Consider the following 26,465-nt stretch of genomic DNA (forward strand, 5'->3'; position numbering starts at 1 on the left):
CACGGGAGAACACGGAACGTCAGGAGCAGCGGTTTGACTGCTGGCTGTGTTTCCAGAGACCTGAGCCTTTCTGGGGCTGACTCTCTGGGCAGAGAGCTCGGAAAAAGTGACGCAACAGATTTTTAACATCGTAAATCAGCGATTTGTTTGTTATGTCTCCCCTCTCGCTGTGAAACGGAGACACCTCTTTTTCCCTTATTAGGGAGAGAGGGAGCCTGTGGTATGTCGAACACCGGGTGAACGAGTAGTCTTTGGGGTACTGCAAGTCTGTGTCTTTATTGATGCTTTGCTGCATGCTGGAGTGCTCAGTGGGGGGTGCCGATGGTTTTTTTGCTGGTGGGCGAGGGGGGTATACATTAAATGTGCCTATCGAACTTCTACCCAATTGTTCTAAGTGAATGGTTCCTTAGTGTGATAAAATGGAGCCTGGACCTCACCTTCTCATCACCCTATTGTCTGTCTGCACTGCACTCTCTCTGTAACCATAACACTTCATTCTGTATTCTGTTCTATCTCAATGCACTGATCTGATGATCTGTACAGACCAGAAGACATAGGCCATTCAGCCCATTGAATCATGGCTGATTTACTATCCCTCTCAACATTCTTCTGCCTTCTTCCTTTAACTTTTGATGCACTAATTAGAACTTATAAAACTCCACTTTAAATGTGCTCAATGACTTGACCTACACAGCACCTATGTCAATTAATTCCACAAATTCACCACCCTCTGGCTAAAGAAATTCCTCCTCATCTCTGTTCTAAATAGAAGTCTCTCTATTCTGAGGCTGTGCCCTCTGGTCCTAGACTCCCCCACTATAGGAAACATCCTCTCCACATCCACTCTATCTGTATCCTCTGGTCCTAGACTCCCCCACTATAGGAAACAACCTCTCCACACCCACCCTATCTCGACTCCCTCCTCCCCCGCCTTTTTTTTTCTCTTGGGCTGTATCATCAACTGTACTCTCTTCCATCGATGCTGCCTGACCTGCTGAGTTCCTCCAGCATTTTGTGTGTGTTTCTTTCAATTTTTGACAGGCTTCAATGTGATCCCCCCTTGTTCTTCTATATTCCAGTGAGTACAGTCCCAGTGCCATTGAACGCTCCTCTTACATTAACCCTTTCATTCCCAGGCTCATTCTTGAGAACTTCCACTGCACCCTCTCCAATGCCAGCACATCCTTTCCCAGATAAGGGGCCCAAAACTGTTGACAATACTCCCAGTGCAGTCTGACCAGTATGTTATAAAGCCTCAGCATTACATCCTTGCTTTTATATTTTAATCCTTTCAAAATGAATGGTAATATTTTATTTGTCTTCCTTACCACTGGCTCAATCTGCAAGTTAAACTTTGGGGAATCCTGCACAAGGACTCCCAAGTCCGCATGGTCCTCTGATCTTTGAATTTTCTCCCCATGTATGAAACACTTCACACCTTTATTCCTTCTACCAAAGTGCACGGCCATATACTTCCCAACACGATATTCCATCTGCCACTTCCAATCTGTCAAAGTCCTTCTGCAAACTCCCTGCTTCCTCAACTTCCCTTTGTATTGTCTACAAACTTGGCCACCAAGCCACAAGTTCCTTAAACTGATTTAAAATCTCTCACCTCTAATCTTAAACTTATGCCCTCGTGTTCCAAACCCTCTGCCTGGGGAAGAAACTGTGTGCTTTCACCTGCCTGCTCTACTCGTTGAGCAGTTCAAGTTCCCAGTCATCAGTATCTCAGGAGATTGACCTTGGGCCCAACATAGTGATGTGATTGCAAAGGAGGCACGACAGACGGCGATGCAACCACGGTACATCTGTAGAAATTTGCTCGAGGCTTTGTCTCCGCAAACTCCTGATGAAATATAGTCGCTGTCATGCCCTTGGTAGTTACATCAATATGTTGGGCCCAGGAGAGATCTTCTGAGATGTCGACGCCCAAGAACTTGAAGCTGCTCACCCTTTCCGCTGTTCTAAGTCCTTTGTTTCCCCGAACTATGGGCTGTATTCCCCATTTTGCCGGTGCTGTCCATGCCAGGTTCTCAGTCAAAAGTCACTCACCTTAATGTTGGGGTGAAGACGCATCAAAGTCCTCTTGCTGTACTCACTGTTGATCCCCAGAGCAAGCTCCACCTCCTTGTACAGCATCACAAACACCTTCACCCCTTGTTGCTGCCAAGACAGAAAGAAAGGAGAATGAAGCGGAAAACCGAAGGGACTGCAGGAATCTAAACAACAGAGTCGCTGCTCGTGACTGTGAAAGATACCTCGGATGAGGAAGTGGAAGGGTGAGTAGCTGAATTTACAGTCGACACGAAGGTTGGTGGGGTTGTGGACTCTGTAGAAGGTTGTCATAGGTTACAATGGGACGTCGACAGGATGCAGTGCCAGGCTGAGAAGAGGCAGATGGAGTTCAGTCTGAAGAACTGTGAAGTGATTCACTTAGGGAGGTGAAGCCTGAAGCCAGAGGATAGTGTTGATGGCCGGATTCTTAGCAGTGCGGAGGAAGAGAGGGACCTGAGCTCCACCTCCACAGTTGCAGCACGAGGTGACAGGGTGACTAAGAAGGCTTGTGGTGCCTGGGCCTTTGTGAGAATGGGATTCAGTTCACAAGCCATGAGGTAAAGCCCTGTCAGACCCCACTTGGAGTACCGTGGTCAGTTCTGGTCACCTCACTACAGGAAGGATGTGGAAGCTCTGGAGAGGCTGCAGAGCTTTACCAGGATGCTGCCTGCATTAGATGTCATATGGAGATAAAGTGAGCAAGCTAGGACTTTCCTGTTGGGAACAAAGGTGGATTAGAGGTGACAGGGACAGAGATCGAATGGATACGCAGAGACTCAGGATATGAGATGACTAACACAGGAGGGCATCACTTTAAGGTGATTGGCAGAAAGTACTGTATAGGGGAGGGGGATATCAGAGTGGTGGGTGCATAGAACCTGCTGGCAGAAGAGTAGGTCCCTAATGCAGGGCATTTACACTAGGGACATTTAAAAGACTCTTAGATAGGCATATCGATGAAAGAAAAATGGAGGGTTATGGGGGAGGGGAGGGTTAGAGTACGTTAAAAAGTCAGTACAGCATTGTGGGTTGAAGGGTTTGGACTGTTCCATGTTCTACAATAACTTGTCTAAGAAAGGATGTGCTGGCATTGGTGACCGTCAGGAAGTGCTTTACGAGAATAATCCCAGGGGTGAAAGGGTTATCATATGAGGAATGTTCTCCTTTATCAATCTTTTTGTTGATCTAAAAAGAGCATGTACACAAACAAGAGGAGAATTATCTCAAACACATATATACATATAGGAGAAATAAACATTATGCAAGTCATATAAATTATTAATCTGATATAGAATGTATAATAAGGAAAAAGTTAATTAGTTCTCCTCTTACCAATTCATATAAAAAAAAACTTCTTGAATTTTTTATATGAAAAAAACCCCACTATTCTCTACAAACAAAAACAAAAAGGAGTGGGCAGTCCATCCTGAGAGTGAAACCAAGAGAAGAAAATGAGGAATGTTTGATGGCTCTGGGCCTGCACTCACTGGAGTTTGGAAGAACGAGAGGGGGGATCTCATTGAAACCTCTCGAATATTGAAAGGCCAAGACGGAGTGGATGTGGAGAGGATGTTGCCTATACTGGGTGAGTCTGGGACCAGAGGACACGGCCTCAGAATAGAGGGGCATCCACTTAGAATAGAGATGAGGAGATATTTCTTTAGCCAGAGGCGGGTGAACCTGTGGAATTCATTGCCACAGACGACTGTGCAGACCAAGTCATTGTGCATACTTAAGGCAGAGGTTGACAGATTCTTGATTAGTCGGGGTGACAGGGAGAAGGCAGGAGAATGGGGTTGAAAGGGATGAAGAAAATCAACCATGTTGGAGTGGTGGAGCAGACTCAGTGGCCCAGACAGCCTAATTCTGCTGTCCATGGTCCAAAAGAGACATCAGCGGCAGAGACTTCACACAAAGAGAGGTGCACATTTGAAAGAGCTGCCAGATAGAGTGATTGAGGTGGGCACCCTAGCAATATATAGAAGCCAAGTGCATGGACAGGAGAGGGTTAGAGGGCTGTGGGCCAAACAAAGGGAGATGGGATTAGCCCACTGGGGAACTCAGCTGGCAGAGAGCAGTTGGGCTGAGGGCCTGTTCCCATGTTGTGTGACTCGATGACTCTGTAACTCAGCAGATCAAGCAGCGTCTGTGTGTAGGTGGAGGAGTTGCTGACATTTTGGGACAACACCCTGCGTCAGGAACCAAAACATTGAGAATACTTTGCCCTTCCCCCACCCACAACACACGCTGCCCACATGAGCACACACACTGTTCAACACACAGAGTTTGTCCAAAAAGTTGTGCATTGCTCCAGTGTCTACAGAGTGTCCCTCCAGGGTAGGTGGGTAGTCAGTGGCTAGATTGGACTTGATGGGCCATAGGGCCTGTTTCCGTGATGTTTGAAGGTGTACACAAGGCGGGTAGATGGGTAACTAACTGGTGGCTTGCCTAGACTTGATAGGCCGCAGCTTGTTTCTGCAGGTCAAAGAAGAAAGAGGAACTCACTGCTTTGCGTTTGAGGATGCAGTCCAGCCTCCAGTGGTTTCCCTCCATCACTGGCCTCTTGAGGAAGATCTCTGGACTCAACCTACATATCCCAGAGTAAAGAGCACAGTTAGGCATCTAAACCCTTGAGCCCAGAGACCAAATACAAGCTGTCTGGAAGCATCACAGTTTGGCTCAACAACTGATCTGACTGTGACCACAAGGAAACGCAGAGGTGTGGACAATGTTCACTCTAATCCTTAGTAGTCAGTGTGTGCAAAAATCGTAGGTTGTGCAAATTTTCTTCCTGTGACAAAAGTACGTGCGCATTGAATTCACACATGGCACAGTTTATGCAGGTTTACAAAATATTAGACATAAAACTGCACAGAACAACAACAAAATAACATACATATTTAAGTCACTCATTTATTTTTCTCTCTCCTGTCTTTGGCATTTCAATAAATACAATTATTAATTACTAGCTTATTTTCGGTAACTCACCTTTTGTGCGCACATTAATTTCCTTTATGCGCTGGTTGAAAAGTGTGTGCGCACACACATGCGAACGGCCTAGAGGGAATATGGGTTGTGGATGTCACAGAAACCAGCCTCCCGTCAATGGACTCTGATTACACTTCTCACTGTCTCGGTCAAGCAGCCAGTAAAATCAAAGACCAACTCACCCAAACATTCTCTCTTCCCCCTTCTCCTATCAGGCAGAAGGTAAAAAATCCTGAGAACACGTCCCACCAGGCTCAAGGACAGCTTCCGTCGCGGTGTAACATGAGTATTGATCAGACCTTTTGTATGATAAGTTGAACGCTTGGGCTCACAATCTACCTCATAATGTCCTTGTACTCTCATCGTTTACCTGCACTGCACTCCTCAGTAGCATTCACACTTTATTATACTCTGTTATTGTTTTATTTCATTCCAGCTCAATGCACTGTTAGTGATCTGAGAGAGTGCGAGACAAGCTCTTCACTCGACCTCAGTACACATGACAGGATTAAGCCAATTTTCATCTTTATATTTCTTATAATAAGTTGTAGTAAGTTTTAAATGTGTTACTTTGTACTGCAGCTGCAAAACAACAAACTCCACGACCTCAGGGCTGGTGCCACATGTAGCACCATGGCCCTGAAAAACGTTGTCTCGTTTTCACTGTGTACTGTACCAGCAGTTATGGTCGAAATGACAATAACAGTGACTTGACTTCCCACCCCTGGCACTTGCCTCACACACACCCCTCCCATGGCACTCCACCCCACCACGCCCAACATCCTTTGCTCCTGTCAGGCTTACAAACTCGCTCTCAGCTCCACGTTGACCAGTACTGTACTGTACAACAGGCTTAGCACCCTAGCTACATATATGAGTGCCTACAGTCTATTCAGAAATCTGATGGTGGGGAGGAAGAAGCCATTCCTAAAGCTTTAATTCAGGTTCCTGTACCTCCTTGTTGATGGTGGCAATGAGAAGAGGCTAGTGCCCACGATGGAGCTGGCAGAGTTTACAATTTTCTGCTGCTTTTGTGATCCTGTTCCGTGGCCCCTCCATGCTATCTGCTCTTATTTCTCCCTGAAAGACCTACATCAAGCAACTTACCACCAGTCGGTGATGAATATTTCCTCCTGGGCACTCTCCATAGCGTCCGCCACGTCCTCAAAGTAGTTTTTGGCGTTGATGTACCTGTGTGAGGAGGAAGATGGGCAGGGTTAAATGAGGGCTCCATACCAAGGGGTTCCAGTCCCCAATCCCCCCTACCCACTGGGAACTGGATCAGCGGGTGCTTAACGTAGGGGCACAGTGGAGAGTTGTCAAGGGGGAGAGAACTGAAGGGGTGGAGAGGGAGAGAAACACACACACCAAACTGAGCAGGTCAGGCAGAATCTACAGAGGGAATAAACAGACGATGTTTCGGGCCGAGACCCTTCATCTTGACAGGAAAGGAAAGAGGTAAGAGGCCAGAATAAGGTGTAGTAAGGGGGAAGTGTACAAGCTGGCTGGTGATAGGACAGACCAGGTGAGGGATGAAGTTATTCGTGGGCAGGTGACAGGCTGAAGGAGGAAGAATCTGATAGGAAAGGATAGCGGACCATGGGAAAAGGGGAGGGAGGAGGGAGAGCAGAGGAATGAGATGGGCAGGTAAGAAGAGGGGATCCAGAATGGGAGAAGATGGAGAAAGGGAGAAGTTACCAGAAGCTGGAGAAATCGACATTCATGCCCAGGTTGGAGGCTACCCAGATGGAATATTTCTGCTCCACCTGGAGACTCAGTCATCGTGACAGCAGAGGAGGAGATGGACTGACACATCAGAACAGGAAGGGAAGCAGATTTAAGATGGGGTGCCGTCAGGAACTTGCCTGATGTGACAGACTGAGCGACGGAGCTCGACAAAGCAGACCCCCCTCTACTCCAGGCCCGACTGATGTGGGGGAGGTCTCAGCGAGACAACCCCAACAGACTCACCGGTGAGGAGTTGCCTTACCTGAGGACTGTCTGTAGCCCTGAATCGAGGTAAGGGAGATGGTCGAGGATTGATGGGTTGAGGAGGACTGTAGTGTGGGAAGGAGACCAGTGAGGAGGAGGGGGAAGGAGAAGTAGAGAGGGAGGAGGGGAGAGTGAGGGGGCAAATGGGGGGTGGACAACGGGCAGGAGAGGGGAGGGGGGAGAGGAGGTGGCGAGAGAGGGAAGGGGAAGGGGTGGAGAGGGGGCAGGGGAGGGGAGAGATGGGGAGAGAAGGTAGGGGGAGAGGGGGGAGAGGTGAAGCACATGAAAGAAAACGTGAGGAGATGAACGTGAAGTGTTTCACGGGCTGCACAGAGGGAAGAAGGGGTAGGTGAAGATGTCATGCTTTTGTGCAGTGGGCAATGCTTCTGCCTGCCTTACAGTTAAAACCATCTGTGCTCAATCTCATCCTTCAGTGCTCTTGTATGGAAGTGGCATATTCTCCCTGAGGACCGTGTGGGTTTCCCTTGAGAGCTCCAGTTTCCTCCCAGATCCAACAACGTGCACGGTGGGAGGGTTAATCAGCCACTGGTATATTGGTGAGGGGAAGAATCCGCTAGTGGGGTGAGGAATATTGACGTGAAGTTGAGTGAAAGAATGTAGTTGGGATTGAAATGAGGAACAAACTCAGAAATCAGAGGGACAAGGACTTGGGTATCCTTGTGCCAGATTCCTTAAAGATTAACTTGCAGTTTGAATCGGTGATGAGGAAGGCAATTGCAAATGTTTGCTTCCATTTCGAGACTAGAGTATAAGAGCAGGGATGTATTGCTGAGGCTTTATAAGGCACTGGTCAGATCACACTTGGAACAGTGTGAGCTGTTTAGGGCCCCTTATCTAAGAAAAGACGTGCTGGCATTGGAGAGGGTCCAGAGGAGGCTGACGACAATGATCCTAGGAATGAAAGGGATAACATATGAGAAGCTCTGGGCCTGCACTCAATGGCGTTTAGGAGAATGATCTCATTGAAAACTATCACATATTGAAAGGTCTAGTTGATGTGGAGAGGATGTTTTCCATAGTGGGGGAGTCTATGACCAGAGGGCACAGCCTCAGAATAGAGGGGCATCACTTTAGAGCAGAGATAGGAGGAATTGCTTTAGCCAGAGGGTGGGGAATCTGTGGAATTGATCTCCACAGATGGCTCTGGAGGCCAAATCATTGGGAATATTTGAAGTGGAGAGGTTCTAGATGAGAAAGGGTACGCAAAGTTACACAGGGAAATCAGGAGAAGGGGTTTGTGAGAGATAATAAATCAGCCACGATGGAATGGTAGAGAAAACACGATGGGCTGAATGGCCTAATTCTGTTCCTTTTTCATATATGCTTCTGGGTTGGAGGGAAATAAGGAAGAGTGGAAGGGACTGATTCCTGGGATTGTTCCTCCCAGATCTAGCATGAAGCTGACAGGCCGGAATTGCTCCTTCAGGCTCAGTTGCGGTACCAGAGGAGGTGGTGCAGGGAGGAGAGGGGACTGGCAGAGTGGAGGGACGTACCAGAGGAGGTGGTACAGGGAGGAGCGGGGACGGTGGAGGGACGTACCAGAGGAGGAGCGGGGACGGTGGAGGGATGTACCAGAGGAGATGGTGCAGGGAGGAGAGGGGACTGGCAGAGTGGAAGGACGTACCAGAGGAGGTGGTGCAGGGAGGAGAGGGGACGGTGGAGGGACGTACCAGAGGAGGTGGTGCAGGGAGGAGAGGGGACGGTGGAGGGACGTACCAGAGGAGGTGGTTCAGGGAGGAGAGGGGACTGGCAGAGTGGAGGGACGTACCAGAGGAGGTGGTGCAGGGAGGAGAGGGGACGGTGGAGGGACGTACCAGAGGAGGTGGTGCAGGGAGGAGAGGGGACTGGCAGAGTGGAGGGACGTACCAGAGGAGGTGGTGCAGGGAGGAGAGGGGACTGGCAGAGTGGAGGGACGTACCAGAGGAGGTGGTGCAGGGAGGAGAGGGGACTGGCAGAGTGGAGGGACGTACCAGAGGAGGTGGTGCAGGGAGGAGAGGGGACTGGCAGAGTGGAGGGACGTACCAGAGGAGGTGATGCAGGGAGGAGAGGGGACTGGCAGAGTGGAGGGACGTACCAGAGGAGGTGGTGCAGGGAGGAGAGGGGACTGACAGAGTGGAGGGACGTACCAGAGGAGGTGATGCAGGGAGGAGAGGGGACTGGCAGAGTGGAGGGACGTACCAGAGGAGGTGGTGAATCTGGGAGAGGGGACGGTGGAGGGACATACCAGAGGAGGTGGTGCAGGGAGGAGAGGGGACAGGCCGAGTGGAGGGACGTACCAGAGGAGGTGGTGAATCTGGGAGAGGGGACAGGCCGAGTGGAGGGATGTACCAGAGGAGGTGGTGAATCTGGGAGAGGGGACAGGCAGAGTGGAGGGACGTACCAGAGGAGGTGGTGCAGGGAGGAGAGGGGACGGTGGAGGGACGTACCAGAGGAGGTGGTGCAGGGAGGAGAGGGGACAGTGGAGGGACGTACCAGAGGAGGTGGTGAATCTGGGAGAGGGGACAGGCCGAGTGGAGGGACGTACCAGAGGAGGTGGTGCAGGGAGGAGAGGGGACTGGCAGAGTGGAGGGACGTACCAGAGGAGGTGGTGAATCTGGGAGAGGGGACAGGCCGAGTGGAGGGACGTACCAGAGGAGGTGGTGCAGGGAGGAGAGGGGACTGGCAGAGTGGAGGGACGTACCAGAGGAGGTGGTGAATCTGGGAGAGGGGACAGGCCGAGTGGAGGGACGTACCAGAGGAGGTAGTGCAGGGAGGAGAGGGGACTGGCAAGGAGGAGGGTGGAGTGATGTTAGGGAGGGTATGTCACATGCTCTGGGTTTAAGTCTTGCTCTGCTGACAGGAATGGGTAGCCATCCCGGCAGTGGGCTGGGCCTTGTATCGGTCAATGCCAGAGATAACACTCACCATTTGGAAAGAATTCCTTCATCCACAGAGGCAAAGGATGTGAATCGTTGGTCCTTCAGGAAAATGGCAGCGTGCTCACGCATGAACTGCTCGATCTCCTGACCCCACCACCGAGCATGACGGTAACTGTTGCATTTGATGATCAGGGTTCTGTAGTAAAGATGGAAAGCATGCCTCGTCAGAACCACCACTCTGACAGGGTGACCCCTCCCACAGGGTGACCCCTCCCACAGTGTGACCCACCCACACAAAGACCCTCCCAGTGTGACCCCTACCACAGGATAACCCACCCACACAAAGACCCTCCCACAGGGTGACCCCTCCCACAGGGTGACCCCTCCCAGTGTGACCCACCCACACAAAGACCCTCCCAGTGTGACCCCTACCACAGGATAACCCACCCACACAGACCCCTCCCACAGGGTGACCCCTCCCACAGTGTGACCCACCCACACAAAGACCCCTCCTACAGGATGACCCCTCGCAGTGTGACCCACCCGCACAGACCCCTCCCACAGTGTGACCCACCCACACAGACCCCTCCCAGTGTGACCCCTCCCACAGGATAACCCACCCACACAGACCCCTCCCACAGGGTGACCCCTCCCACAGTGTGACCCACCCACACAAAGACCCCTCCCACAGGGTGACCCCCCCACACAAAGACCCCTCCCACAGGGTGACCCCTCGCAGTGTGACCCACCCGCACAGACCCCTCCCACAGTGTGACCCACCCACACAGACCCCTCCCAGTGTGACCCCTCCCACAGGATAACCCACCTACACAGACCCCTCCCACAGGGTGACCCACCCACACAAAGACCCTCCCAGTGTGACCCCTACCACAGGATAACCCACCCACACAGACCCCTCCCACAGGGTGACCCCTCCCACAGTGTGACCCATCCACAAAGACCCTCCCACGGTGTGGCCCACCCACAGAATGAACCTCCCATTGTGTGTGACCCACCTACACAAAGACCCCTCCCACAGGGTGACACACCCACACTGGGGTCTCCCTCGGCCCCACTCCTCTAGCAGTGGGGGAGGGGGTTCGTTGAATATCACTGATGATAATTGCACCTTGAAGCTCAACATTAACTATTAACTTTTCATAGATTACCTCAGCAATGGTGTCATTATTGTCTCATCATTACTACCTGTTTACCAATGATACCCTGGTAACCTATCTTCAGAATTAAATAGTCTACGGATATTAACATTTCCAGGCTCAGTTACAATAGAGATGACTCTTCCGGTAAATATACTGCTGCTACTTCACCATCTGTCTAATTCCTTTACAAGTAAATAACAGAGGTTAAATATTATCTTAATTCTCCCTAATTTGTCTCAGATGGTAAACATGTACACAGGCCAGCCCTATCTCAGTAATGACCACCACTTCTTCATAACTCAACAGGAGCTTGCCAGGCAGTCTGCGATGTTAAACTGCACGGGACTCACTGCCGTCATCAAGCAACAAGTCTACGAGGAGAGCTCATCGAGTCAGAGTCACGCAGAACAGAAGTAAGCTGACTAACACAAACAAAATGCTGGAGAAACTCAACAGGCCAGGCAACGTCAATGGAGAGGAATAAACAATGGATGTTTCGGGCCGTGACCTTCATCAGAACTGGGAAGAAACGGGGAAGAAGCCAGAATCAGGTGTAGAGGAGGACATACTGGAAGGTGGCAGGTGAGACATTGAGTGCAGGAGGGGAATGAAGTGAGAATCTGGGAGGTGAAAGGTGAAAAGGGTTCAGGGCAGAAGGAGCAATCTGATAGGAGTAGGCCATGGGGAAAAGGAAGGAGGAGAGGCCCCAGTTAGGTAGGTGAGAAGAGAAGAGGTAAAACCAAAGACTATAAGATACAAGAGCACAATTAGGCCATTTGGCCCATTGAGTCTGTTCTTTTTCATCATGGCTGATTCATATCCTTCTCAGCCCCAATTTCGTGCCTTATCTCTGTAATTCTTCATACTTTGACTAATCACACACCTTTGAAGCTCTGCTTTAACTACACCCAATGACTTGGCCCACACAGCCACCTGTGGCAACAAATTCCCTCATCTCCATTCTAAAAGGACGTTCATCAACTCTGAGGTTGTGACAAGAGGGGAGCCAGAGTAGGAAATGGGAAAAGGAGGAAGGGGACGGATGAAAGATTACTGGGTTGGATAATTCATGCTCAGGCCATCAGGTTGGAGGCTGCTTTGACAGAGTACGGGATGTTGCCCCTCCAGCCTGAGAGAGGCTGTGCTCCACAGACGCTGCCTGGCCTGCCGAGTTCCTCCAGCATTGTGTGTGTGTTGCTCTGGATCTTCAGCATCTGCAGAATCTCCCGTTTCAGAAATAGGCCGTCCAGCCCAAATCCTACTTGCCAGTCAAGATGTTCATCTGAACAAATCCCACTTATCCGGTTTTGGCCCACATCATTCTATTTGGAATTGGAACTAGTTTATTGTTGTCACACGTCCTGAGATACAGTGAAAAGCTTGCCCTATACTGTACACTGTTCATACAGGTCAGAGGATTACACAGCTCACTGAGGTAGAACGGGGGAAAACAATAACAGAAGGCAGAATAAAGTTTAACAGCTACAGAGAAAGTGCAGGTACACAGTAAGGTGCACGATCACAATGAAATAGATTGAGGTCAAAGATCCATCTCACTGTACAAGGTAAGGAGAAATGATAGGGTAAATTCAAGCAGTCTTTTTCCACTGAGGTTGGGTGAGACTAGAACTAGAGGTCATGGGTTAATGGTGAAAGGTGAAATCTTTAAAGGCAGCATGACAGGGTGGTGGGACAAGTGGTGCATGCGAGCTCGATTTCAATGTTGAAAAGACATTTGGATAGGTACGTGGATGGGAGGGTTATGGAGGACTACGGTCCAGGTGCAGGTTGACGGGACTTGACAGATTAATAGTTTGGCATGGATTAGATGGGCCGAAGGGCCTGTTTCTGTTTTGTAATGTTCTAGCATGCTATGACTGTCGAAGAGTACCTTTTTATATCTTTACCATCCATTTAGCTGGATGAAGTTTCAGTTTCTGAGCTGTATGCATATTGTTTGATTGTTATGCACCATATCATATTACCAGTTGCTTGTAACCCAGGTTAATAAAACCCAAATACATCATGTTAGAAAGCTCCACCTGTGGAGCGATGAAAATGAGGTTTATCGAATTTAAACCAAAGAGAACTTGGGAAAAAAAAGCTATGTGAGAACAAGGCATGGCTGACGAGGCATGGACAAGGATCTGAAATGCAGCAAGCTATTAGAAACTAATTAAAGATAAACACTATTAAAAGTAGAATTAGTAGTTAGTTTCTCCAACCTACTTATCGGAAACCATCAGGGTGAAACCCTTGGAGGAGAGACGACATCGAAAAATAGATTTTTTTGAAGCTACAGCTATAATGAGCATCAACTACGGTAAGACACAAAGTACACTGCAGATGCTGTGGTCAAATCAAGACGTACAAACAAGCTGGATGAACTCAGCAGGTCGGGCAGCATCCGTTGAAAGAAGCAGTCAACGTTTCGGGTCGAGACCCTTCGTCAGGACTGACGGAGCATCTCGACCTGAAACGTTGACTGCTTCTTTCAACGGTTGCTGCCCGACCTGCTAACTACAGTAAGACGATGTTGGCAGAAAGTGGTGTCCAAGATCTCTCCTGTTAACTGGGAATTAGTTCTGTTAAAACATACCCAGGGGCTCGGTCAGGTTGTTGTGTTGTTTCACCCCGAGGATTTCTGATAACCAGGGTGGTGAAACTAACTAATTCCACTTTTAATAATTTTTTATCTTTAGTTAGTTTCTAATAGCTTGCTGTGTTTTGTGAATCAACCTTTCATGGATGACCCACTATTTCATCCAATCACTCAGAAACAAGGTGGTGAGCCACCCGACGTCGAAGAGCCAGTGCGAGAACAAAACGTTTCAAGGCGTAGAGGGCTTAATACAGTTGGATGTATAATTTTATTTCTCACTTGAAGGGTCCGAATTTGATTTTCTGGAAGAACTGATTATTATTGCAAAGACTTTGAAAAGGGACAATGAGATTTACTTCATTTAAAAGTTGTGATTTGAATTTGTAGACCTAATGACCTGAACTGAAATTGAAGTTAACCATAATAGGTAAAAATAGGACTTCAATTAGTTCTCTAACTAACTAGGGATAAATAAAAAGGCAAATGTTAATCTGTAAACCTTTAAATAGGGAATAGCAGTAGATCTAATTAGTTAGAGAAATTAGAGTGATAAAGGTTATTCTAATGAATCTCATTGATCCAAACTCAAAAGTAACTTGGATTTCATTGATATCTGAGATTTGGAACCTAAAACAGAAACTTAGAATTTTGAATTGTTCTTACTCATGCAAATATTTTGTATATATTGCCATTTTTTATAAACAAAACCTGCCTCCTGAAATGTGTGTTTTCTATTCACTGTCTCCTTCCGATACCTAGAGCTTCTGATGGCCCGCTACCACCTAGTGTAGTACTATGTAAGGTGATTTTCTCATTAAAAAATGCAGCGAGCAGCTCACACGAGATAAGACGAGCGCTACACGGGTGTTATACGCTCAAAGGACCATCCACCACCTGCACCCGTGGCTTCACATGACCCTGATCCAGGAGGGCTAAGCAGGTGCTACACCTTTCCCAAGGGTGACTTACATCCTAGCAGAGGGAAGGAGTGCCTTATCCCTCGTTGGGTAGGGACCCATCTCCACCCTGACATTCCATTTACCATGTCTTTTAAGTGCCAAGGAATGATTTCACCCGGCTTCCTAACCAACATACGCCTGTCAGCTAGCACCAGTCCCTGGGGGAGCTCACGTGTTCCTCCAGACTGCAGGAATATTTAGCATCTAGTTAGAGAGAGTACGGAATGTTTTCTCTTTAGTCTAGAGATACAGTATGGTGACAGGCTCCTCTGGCCCAACTAGCCCGTGCTGTGTGAAAAATTAACCTACTAACCTGTACATCTTTAGACTGCGGGAGGAAACCGTAGCACGTGGAGGAAACCCACGTGGTCAGAGGCAGCGGCAGGAATTGAACACGGGCCTCTGGCGCTGCGAGGCAATGGGCTCACCACTACACTACTGTGCTATCCTACTCGTGCCTCAGCAGCAATGCAGTTAGTGCGACAGTAATACAGCCAGGGGCATCCGAGTTCCGAGTTCAATTCCTTGCAGACATCTTCTGCAAGGAGCCTATCCATCCTCCCTGTGTGATCCCTCCTGGTGCTACGGTTTACTCTCACGGTCCCATGATGTACTGGTTACTGGGTTAATTGGTCATCATAACTTGCCCTGTAATCAGGCTGGGCTTCAACTGGGGGTTGCAGAGCAGTGCATCCTGCAGTTGGTGACTCCCTAGGTCGTGTCAGCCTGGAGTGGGCACCTCAGGTTACCAAGGTCACAAAGGAAGCAAACTGCATACCAGAGGAACGGCCGGCAGCTGAGGAAGTAATATTGAACTTGCAGGGGACTTCGTTTTGACCACACTTGCAGCATTAAGCTGAGTCTCTAAGAACAGGATGTGGAAGTACTGAGAAACATGCAGAGAAACAGAAGACCTTGAGCAGGAAAGCTTCCTGGTTAGAACGGACCAGGTCTCCCTCCTCCTGAGGGCACAGATTTGGATAGGTACATGAATGGGAGAGGCATGGAGGGCCAGGCTCTGGGTGCAGCTCGATGGGGACCTGGTAGATGAATAGTTCAGCATGGATTAAATGGGCTGAAGGGCCTGTACTGTGTTGTGGTGCTCTGACTATGACTAATCTACAAGGCGGAGAGGTAATCTAGTGGAGATCGCGAAGGGTTCTACATCATGGTAATGTTCTATGTTCCATGTGGAAACCATGAGGTGCGTCAGTCTTTTAACTGACCCTTCCTTCCCACATAACCCTCCACTTTTATCATCAATGTGCCTATCTAAAAATCTCTTAAATGCCCCTAAAGTGCCTACCTCTACGACAACCCTGTTCCACACACCCACCACTTTCTGTGTAAAAAACTTAACTCTGATTTCTCCTGGAAACTTTCCTCCAAACACATTAAAATTATGCCCCACTATATTACCCATTTTCGCCCTAGGAAAAGGTCACCAGCTGTCCTCTTATACAATGCCTCTTCTCATCTTATACGCTTCTATGAAGTCACCTTTCATCCTCATACACTCCCTGGAGAAAAGCCCCAGCTCGCTCACCCTATCTTCATAACACACACTGTCTCATACAGCCAGCATCCTGGTAAATCTCCTTGCACCCTCTCCAAAGATTCCCCATGAAGGCTTTGATGGAGTGGATGAAGTGAGAACATTTCTACCAGTGGGGAAGGACAGAACCAAAGGTAATCAGTGCCAGTGCGGAAAATTCCTCCAGAGAGTAGTGAGAGCACGGACTTCATTCCCACGGTTGAGGTGAATAGTGACAACACATTAGTCAAGTCATCACTTTTTATTGTCATTTCGACCATAACTGCTGGTACAGTACACAGTAAAAACGAGACAACGTTTTTCAGGACTATGGTGCTACATGAAACAGTACAAGAACTACACTGAACTATGTAAACCAACACAAAAACTACACTAGACTACAGACCTACCCAGGACTGCATAAAGTGCACAAAACAGTGCAGGCATTGCAATAAATAATAAACAAGACAATAGGGCAGTAAGGTGTCAGTCCAGGATCTGGGTATTGAGGAGTCTGATGGCTTGGGGGAAGAAACTGTTACATAGTCTGGTCGTGAGAGCCCGAATGCTTCGGTGTCTTTTCCCAGACGGCAGGAGGGAAAAGAGATTGTATGAGGGGTGCGTGGGGTCCTTCATAATGCTGTTTTGCGGATGCAGCGCGTAATGTAAATGTCCGTAATGGCGAGAAGATGATCTCAGCTGACCTCGCTATCTGCTGCAGTGTCTTGCGATCCGAGATGGTGCAATTTCCGAACCAGGCAGTGATGCAGCTGCTCAGGATGCTCTCAATACAACCCCTGTAGAATGTGGTGAGGATGGGGGGTGGGAGAAGGACTTTCCTCAGCCTTCGCAGAAAGTAGAGACACTGCTGGGCTTTCTTTGCTATGGAGCTGGTGTTGAGGGACCAGGTGAGATTCTCCGTCAGGTGAACACCAAGAAATTTGGTGCTTTTTATGATCTCTACCAAGGAGCCGTCGATGTTCAGCGGGGAGTGGTCGCTCCATGCCCTCCTGAAGTCAACAACCATCTCTTTTGGTTTGTTCACATTCAGAGACTGCATCTCTTCTCTGTAAGCTGACTCATCGTTCTTGCTGATGAGACCTACCACGGCGAACTTGATGATGTGGTTCGAGCTGTGTGTGGCAGCACAGTCATGGGTCAGCAGAGTGAACGGCAGTGGACTGAGCACACAGCCCTGGGGAGTCCCCGTGCTCAGTGTGATGATGTTGGAGATGCTGCTCCCGATCCGGACTGACTGAGGTCTCCCAGTCAGGAAGTCTAGGATCCAGTTGCAGAGGGAGGTGTTCAGGCCCAGTAGGCTCAGCTTTCCAATCAGTTTCTGAGGGATGATTGTGTTGAATGCTGAACTGAAGTATATGAACAGCATCCGAACGTATGTGTCTTTTTTGTCCAGGTGGATTAGGGCCAGGTGGCAATGGCGTTGTCTGTTGAACGGTTGGGACGGAACGCGAACTGCAGGGGGTCCAGTGAGGGGGGCAGCAGGGTCTTTTTGATGCCTTGTGACGAGCCTCTCGAAACACTTCATGGTGATGGATGTGAGTGCAACGGGATAGTAGTCATTGAGGTAGGACACTAATCACAGGACATTAATCCTGTCCCAACTGATTCATGTTAGTCTAACACACTAGATCCTCTGCCACATAACATCCAGAGAAGCACCATTAACCAGGAATACCTGGACATAATCATCTCAGGTCGTTCTGGGCCGAACACATCAATGCAATCACGAAGAAGGCAGACTGAGTGGTTATTCCGTGTTAGGAATTTGAGGAGAATTGGCACGTCACCAATGGCTCTGACAGATTACTACAGATATATCGTGGAGATCATTCTAACTGGTTGCATCACCGTCTGGTTTGGAGGGGACGCTGCACCAGATTTGAAATAGCTGCAGCAGGTTGTAGACTCCTCCATCTCCATCAAGGCCACTTACAACAAAACGATGCTTCAGAGAGGCAGCGACTATCATTGAGGACCCCATCACCCAGGACCTGCCTTCATTTCATTCCCACCTTTGGGGAGGAAGTCCGGGAGCAAAGACGTTCACTCAGTGCTTCCTGCTCTCCACCATTAGATTTCTGAAAGGTCCACGAACCATCAACACTACCTCAATATTTTTTCACTTTTTAAAATATATATTCTTATAGCAATTTATAATATACAGTGGATTCTTAAGACCATAAGACGTAGGAGCAGAATTAGGCCATTCAGCCCATCAAGTCTGCACTGCCATTCCATCATGGCTGATCCTGGATCCCACTCAATCCCATACACCTGCCTTCTCACCATACCCCTTGATGCCCTACCTGATCAGGGAATGATTAACGTCCACCTTAAATATACCCATGGACTTGACCTCCACTGCAGTCTGTAGCAGAGCATTCCACAGATTTACTTGCTCTCTGGATAAAATATTCCTCCTTACCTCTGTTCCAAAGGGTTGCCCCCTCAATTCTGAGGCTGTGCCCTCTGGTTCTGGACCCCCTCACACATAGGATACATCCTCACCACATTCACCTGATCTAGTCTTTTCAACATTTGGTAAGTTTCAATGAGATCCCAATGCATTCTTCTAAACTCCAATGATTACAGGCCCAAAGCTGCCAAATGCTTCTCATATGTTAATCCCTTCACGAGGATGATCCCAGAACTCTGGACTCTCTCCAATGACAACACATCCTTTCTGAGATATGGGGCCCAAAACTGTTGACAATACTCTAAGTGTGGGCTGACTAGTGTTTTATAAAGGCTCAGCATTATCTCCTGACCCCTGAGGAACACCACTGGTCCTTGGCAGCCAAACAGAAAAAAGCTCCTTTTATTCCCACTCACAGCCCTCTGCCTGTTAGCCCTTCCTCTTTGGAACTTTTGACAATCAAAGTAAATGGCATCCACTGCCTCTCCTATGCCCATCCTGCTTGTTACTTCCTTGAAGAATTCCAACAGGTTTGTCAGGGAAGATTTCCCTTTACAGAAACCATGTTGTCTTAGACTTAAACTTTTGTTCATACTATTGAGCGGCTAATATTTGCTGTCTTACTTTTTGGTCCTTTTGTCATAACCAGTCTGATTGTCCTAAATGGGTGGCAATGGAGTTGAACTCCACTAAGGATCTCTCTATTCCTGCACCTTGGATCTGCACTCCTTTGTCACTTGCCTAGACTAATTGCTAATCCTCTTATTAGACATACTCTGAGAATATGGGCCCAGTTTAGAAAATTTAATGCTCTTCATGGTTTCCCTCTTTCTAATCCTATCTTGCATAATCATCTGTTCTTACCTTCCATGCAAGATTCAACATTTCATCATTGGTATAGAATGGGTATTAGGCATTTTGAAGATCTTTTCATTGATAATCGCTTTGCAACTTTCCAACAGCTTTCTGCAAAGTTCAATCTACCTAATGCCCACTTTTTTAGATACCTTCAAATTAGACACTTCATTAATCCTTTATTATCTAATTTTCCTGCGATGCCTGAGAAAAACGTCGTGGACCTGTTTCTTTCTATTAATCCATTGCGCAAAGGCTTAATATCTTTTATTCATGATAAATTAGTGACCCTACAGTGCGCCCCCTTTGATAAAATTAGAATGGCTTGGGAGCATGATTTAAATATTTCTTTATCTGATGTGGTTTGGGACTCAATTCTCAAATCAGTTAATTCGACCTCTCTTTGTGCTCGCCACTGTCGTTTACAGTTTAAGGTTGTACATAGGGCTCACATGTCCAAATCTAAATTGTCCCGATTTTACCCTAACATCAGTCCTGTCTGTGACAATTGTAAAGGTGGCGGGGCTTCTCTTATCCATATGTACTGGACCTGTCCTGGTCTAGAGAAATTTTGGAGAAAAGTTTTCTTAACCTTATCCCATATTCTGAATTGCCACTTAGAACCTAACCCTCTGATTGCTCTTTTTGGTGCCTTGGGTGAGACAGATATACATTTGAGTCCGACTAAATGTCGAACATTATCTTTGCTTCTCTTCTGGCTAGATGCTCAATTCTTCTTAGGTGGAGAGATGTTGCCCCACCCACCCATGCACAATGGCTTATTTTGTCCTGTTTAGACCTTGAAAAAATTCACTATTCACTTCTCAACTTGGACATAAAGTTTCACAAGGTGTGGAGACTTTTTTTTTACTTCCTTTGGTAGTAGGCATTATTATTCTGTTTTTATTTACATTTACAGTTTTGGGTGTTTGAATGCTCCAATTAATACTTTTTACATCTTGTAATGATTGGCCTGGGGTTTTTTTTCTGTGGGGGGGAGGAGGATATTAACTTTATATGATTTTATTTTGGGTGCTCTTTCAATACTGTTTTGACTATATATAATTATGTTTATTTTGCACTGTATTAATCTTCATTTTGCTGTTGGGTTTTTGCTGTAGCAATTGTAGAAATACATAAAAAATCAATTAAAAAAAACTTATTTTATCATTAGTCTCCAGCTACCCAAAACTTCATCCTTAATAATAGACTCCACCACTTTCCCAGCCACTGAGGTTAGGCTAACTGGTCTATAATTTCCTTTCGTTTGCCTTCCTCCCTTCTTAAAGAGTGGAGTGACATTTGTAATCTTCCAGGCCTCTGAGACCATGCCAGAATCAAGTGATTCTTGAAAGATCATGACCAATGTATCCTTCATTTCTTTTGCAACATCTCTCAGGATTCTAAGATGCCGTCCATCTGGCCCAGGAGACTTATCCACCTTAAGATCTTTCAGTTTGCCTAGCACTTTTTCCTTTGTAATAGCAATGGCACTCACTCCTGCTCCCTGACACTCACAGACCTCGGGCACATTGCTGGTGTCTTCCACAGTGAAGTACCCATTATGTTCATCTACCTTTTATTTTTCCCCCATTACTTCCTCAGTAGCATCATTTTCCAGTGGTTTAATATCAACTCCGACCTCCCTTTTATGCTTTATATAAATGAAAAAATCTTTGATTATCCTGCTTTATGTTATTAGCTAGCTTGCCCTCATATTTAATCTTTTCCCTTCTTAGTTGCCATTTGTTAGATCTGAAAATCTTCCCAATCATCCCACTTCTCAAACACCCTCGCTACCTTATATATCCTTTCCTTGGTTTTTATAGTCTTTAACTTCCCTTGTCAAACACAGTTGCCCATCTCTGCCATTTGAGAACTTCTTCCTCTATGGGCATATCTATCCCGCACCTTGCAAACTATTCCCAGAAACTTCAGCCGTCTCTGCTCTGCCGTCATCCCCACCAGTATCCTCCTCCAATCCACCTGGCCAAGCTCCTCTCTCATGCCTCTGGAATTCCCTTTGTTCCATTGTGATGCTGATACGTGTGAGTTATGCTTCTCCCTCTCAGATTGCAGTATGAACTCTATCTCATTATAACCACTGCCTCCTATGGGTTCCTTAACATTAAGCTCACTTATAAGATCTGGGTTACTACACAACAGCCACGATAGCTTTTCCATGAGTTGGCTCAAGTACAAGCTGCTCTAAAAAGCCATCTGATAGGCAGTCAACAAATTCCCTCTCTTGCGAACCGAAACCAATCTGATTTTCCCAATCCCTTTGCATATTGAAGTCTCCAATTACATTTGTGAAATTACCTTTAGTACAAGCCCTTTGCAATCTCGACCCCACATCTTGGCTACTATAGGGGGGCATATATGTGATTCCCATAATGGCTTTTTGACCCTTGACATTTCTTAACTCCACCCACAAAGATTCAACATCCTCTGGCCCTATGTCACCTCTTTCTAAAGATGAAATTGCTTCTTTTACCAGCAGAGCCACACTACCACCACTGCCAGTTCCTGTTAATTGGGTTAGTCATTTACTTGGGAAAACTTCTAAAGAACAAAAACTAAATCAAGAAACTAGATGGTATTCCTTTGGTTTATTTGGGACACTATGCCCCATAATTGGGACAGAGATTGTTGCCGAACAGTTTCTAACTAGCGTCAGTCGCATGCACTTGCATGTCTGTTAAACACCACACCATGCTTTGAGTGATCAGTTTTAAAATAGTGTTAGTTGTGTGTGTTTGCGTTCAAAAAGCAGTGATTTTGGTCACTGATAGCTAGTGAAAAATAAGCAGTAAGGCAAGACAGAACAGCTTTGCTCACAGTGGTTTCAAGCATTCAGGCTTGGAAATGGCAGAGACAGCCAGGAGTGAAAATGAAATCATTTCACTTCTTTAATATGTTAGGAATTATGAAAAATTTGAAGGTATCATCTATCATCTTAAATGTTACAATGAAAATGAAGATTTTGAGGATGCGGGCTAAGTATTGCATGAATGCAGTCCATCATCTGTACTCGATGTATGAACTAATTTTGCTCATTTACAGTCAAAGAACACAGCAGATTAATTTAAAAATGCAAACACGAGGAAATCTGCAGATGCTGGAAATTCAAGGAAACGCTGGTGGAATGCAGCAGGCCAGGCAGCATCTATACGAAGAAGTACAGTCGATGTTTCAGGCCGAGACTCTTCGTCAGGACTAACTGAAAGAAGAGATGGGGAGCAGTGAGAGGGGGCTTCATTAAACTCCTGCCGAAGAGAAGATTTAAACTTCTTCAGTGTAGGCATCACTGTCTCCAACCTTATCAACTCTGGGGATCTCCCATCCACTGCCACCAACCTCATTGTTCCCACACCTCAAACTTCCTGTTTCTACCTCCTACCCAAGTTCCCCAAACCTGCCTGTCCAGGTAGACCTATTGTCTCAGCTTGCTTCTGCCCCACCGAACTCATTTCTGCATACCTTGACACTGTTTTATCCTCCCCCCCCATTCAATCCCTTTCCACCTATGTTCGTGACACTTCTCATGCTTTGAATTTTTCCAATGATTTTAAGTCCCTTCGCCTCCACCGCCTTATTTTCACCATGGATGTCCAGTCCCTATGTATCTCCATCCACCACCAGGAAGGTCTCAAAGCTCTCCGTATCTTTTCAGATTCCAGACCTAATCAGTTCCCCTTTACCACCACTCTCCTCCGTCTAGTGGAATTAGTCCTCACCCTTAATAATTTCTCCTTTGGCTCCTCCCACTTCCTCCAAACCAAACGTGTAGCCATGGGCACACGTATGGGTCACAGCTATGCCTGCCTTTTTTTTTGGCTTTGTGGAACAGACCGTATTCCAAGTCTATACCGGTATCCATCCCCCTCTTTTCCTTCGCTACATCGACGACTGCATTGGCGCTGCCTCCTGCACGCATGCTGAGCTCGTTGACATCATTAACTTTGCCTCCAACTTTCACCCTGCCCTCAAATTTACCTGGTCCATTTTCGACACCTCCCTCCCCTTTCTCGATCTTTCTGTCTCCATCTCTGGAGACGGCCTATCTACTGATATCTACTATAAGCCTACAGACTCTCACAGCTACCTGGACTATTCCTCTTCCCACCCTGTCTCTTGCAAAAAGGCTATCCCCTTCTTACAATTCCTCTGTCTCTGCAACATCTGCTCTCAGGATAAGGCTTTTCTTTCCAGGACAATGTCTTCCTTTTTTAAAGAAAGGGGCTTTCCTTCGTCCACCATCAATTCTGCTTTCAAATGCATCTCTCCCATTTCACGCACATCTGCCCTCACCCCATTCTCCTGCCACCCCATTAGGGATGGGACCCCTTGTCCTCACCTACCACTCCACCAGCCTCCGGGTCCAACTTCCGCCACTTCTCCACAACTTCTTCCGGCACTTCTCCCAGAGGCCACACTGTGGTGAACTACATATACCTGTCTGGACATGCCCCTCTGCTGACTGCTCCTGTGGCTCCTCCCACAGACCCCTGTATAAAGGCGATTGGGGCACTGCTCCTCCCTCAGTCTTCGAGATATCGTGCTCCCTTTTACTGTTAATAAAAGCCTATCGTTCACTTCCAGTCTCCGAGAGTTACTGATGGTGCATCACACACATTTTAATTCCACACCCCATTCCCATTCTGATATGTCTATCCATGGCCTCGTCTACTGTCAAGATGAAGCCACACTCAGGTTGGAGGAACAACACCTTATATTCCGGCTGGGTAGCCTCCAACCTGATGGCATGAACATTGACTTCTCTAACTTTTGTTAATGCTCCTCCTCCCCTTCTTACCCCATCCTTTATTTATTTATCCCCCCCCCCTTCTTTTTCTCTCTCCGTCCCTCTCATAATCACTCCTTGCCTGCTCTCCATCTCCCTCTGGTGCTCCCCTCCCCTCTTCTTTCTTCCTAGGCCTTCTGACCCATGATCCTCTCCCTTCTCCAGCTCTGTATCCCTCTTGCCAATCAACTTTCCAGCTCTTGGCTTCATCCCTCCCCCTCCTGTCTCCTCCTATCATTTTGGACCCCCCCCCCCCACTTTCAAATCTCTTACTATCTCTTCTTTCAGTTAGTCCTGACAAAGGGTCTCGGCCCAAAATGTGGACAGTACTTCTTCCTGTAGATGCTGCCTGGCCTGCTGCGTTCCACCAGCACTTTGTGTGTGCAGCAGATGAATTCCCGTGGATAACGTAGCAACTAACACACAGTTTTGTGGTACTGTAGAGGTATTGGTAAGGTTCTAATTTGTTCTAACTTGTTAACGGATAAGGGAGAAGTGAAGAGCTAGTCACGCTGGTGGTTAGGTGATGATAGAAATGGAGCTGGATAGCAGCACTGGTTGGGCTGAAAGGCCTCTTACACTGCGGATAAGTGTCTGGTGCAGGAAGTGAAGTCATGTTGGACCCTGGGAATTGAGATTGGTTTTGGGGGGGTGGGGGGTTCAGCGATCCACGGGCTAGGCACCCACCTGGAGAGGTTCTCGAGTCTGATGCCGTACTTTGTCTCCGTGTCTTTGATGCCCAGCTTGATGCTGAACTCTTTGTCCACGAGGAGGACGAAGGTGACAGCCCCCGAATCCGGCCTGATGTAGAGGACGAAGGAATCCTTCACCGCCAGCCACCTGCGGGCAAAGGAGATCACTCACAGTGGACTTGCAAACAAAGGGGGCGTTCCGCCCTCACTCACCTTGGTCCCTTAACTCTTTCACCTCCCTGACTGCAAAGTTGTTTCCACACCCATCCACACGTCATAGGAGCAGAATTAGGCCATTCTGCCCAGCGAGTCTGCTCTGCCACTCCACCATGGCAGATTTATTTATATTTACTCCTGCTGCTGTTGATTAGGTGTTTGTATGTTCTCCTCATGGCCGTGTGTCTTTCTCCCAGGTGCTCTGATTTCCTCCCACAGTCCACGACTAGTTGGCTAATTGAATGGCCTGGTCTTATTCGATTGGAAGGGCCTGTTATCATGTTGTATCTCTAAAATAAAATCAATAAAACATCTCCTCCCAACCTCATTCCCCTCCCTTCTCTCCATAACCTTTGGCACACTGACTAATGAAGAAACTATCAACCTCTGCGTCACCCACTATAGACAACATCCTCCTCACATCCACTCTATCTAGGCCTTTCAATATTCGAAAGGCTGTAAAGAGATACCCCACTCATTCATCTGAACTCCAGTATTTACAGGCCCAGAGTCATCAAACACTCCTCAATGTTGGAATGCTGGAACAGACTCAATGGGCAAAATGACCTGATTCTGCTCCGATCTCTTGTGGAATGAATTCAACTGCCTGGGCCCTGAGCTCTGGATCTTCCTCCCTAACCCTCCTCGATTTCTCTCCTTCTTCAGTTCCCCAGGCTCTCAAGCTCATGAATTCCGCACCCCCCCCCCCAACTCTTCCTCTCACAGGGTAAGGGTTACACTTGCAAAATAGAGATTAGGCCATTCGGCCCATCAAGTCTTCTCCGCCTTTTGGTCAATGCTGATTTATTATCCCTCTCAACCCCATTCTCCTGCCGTCTCCCCATAATTATTGATGCCCTGAGTAATCAAGAATCTATCACACTCCACTTTACCATAGTGGCCTCCACAATCCTCACTGAAGGTTTTTACAGGGGTTGATGAAGGGAGAATGTCCTCCCTGGCGACTGGTCTGAGAACAAGGGCTTCAACACTAGAGATTCTACAGATGCTGGAAATCTTCAGCAAGCCACACAAAATGCTGGAGGAACTCAGTAAGTCAGGCAGCATCTATGCAGAGGAACAATCAGCCGATGATTTGGGCAAAGACCTTTCAGCTGGACTAAAAGGGAAGGGGCAGAAATTTTACTGATGAGATGGAGAAGCTCTGCCACCTTCCTTTGCAGCTGAGACCTGGGATTTATTCATTTAATACCGCTATGGAATTTTGATCCTGTTCTTGGTGTGGGAAGGGCGCTGGGTTCTACCCGTATGGAGGCTGTACACTC

The 26,465-nt window shown here is 47.5% G+C and overlaps 1 protein-coding gene across 1 annotated transcript in view; it reads right to left on the reverse strand.

Annotated features, from left to right (window-relative positions):
• The window catches only part of LOC132406291 (phospholipase D1-like), a 196,458-nt gene that overhangs the window by 93,891 nt on the left and 76,102 nt on the right, over window positions 1-26,465 (reverse strand). The window contains 5 exon segments of the mRNA XM_059991739.1: window positions 2,056-2,166; window positions 4,564-4,645; window positions 6,154-6,237; window positions 9,964-10,113; window positions 24,959-25,111. Of these exon segments, the coding sequence (XP_059847722.1) occupies window positions 2,056-2,166; window positions 4,564-4,645; window positions 6,154-6,237; window positions 9,964-10,113; window positions 24,959-25,111 (580 nt within the window).

The sequence above is a fragment of the Hypanus sabinus genome, chromosome 2 (genome assembly GCF_030144855.1).
Source record: "Hypanus sabinus isolate sHypSab1 chromosome 2, sHypSab1.hap1, whole genome shotgun sequence".
NCBI lineage: Eukaryota > Metazoa > Chordata > Chondrichthyes > Myliobatiformes > Dasyatidae > Hypanus > Hypanus sabinus.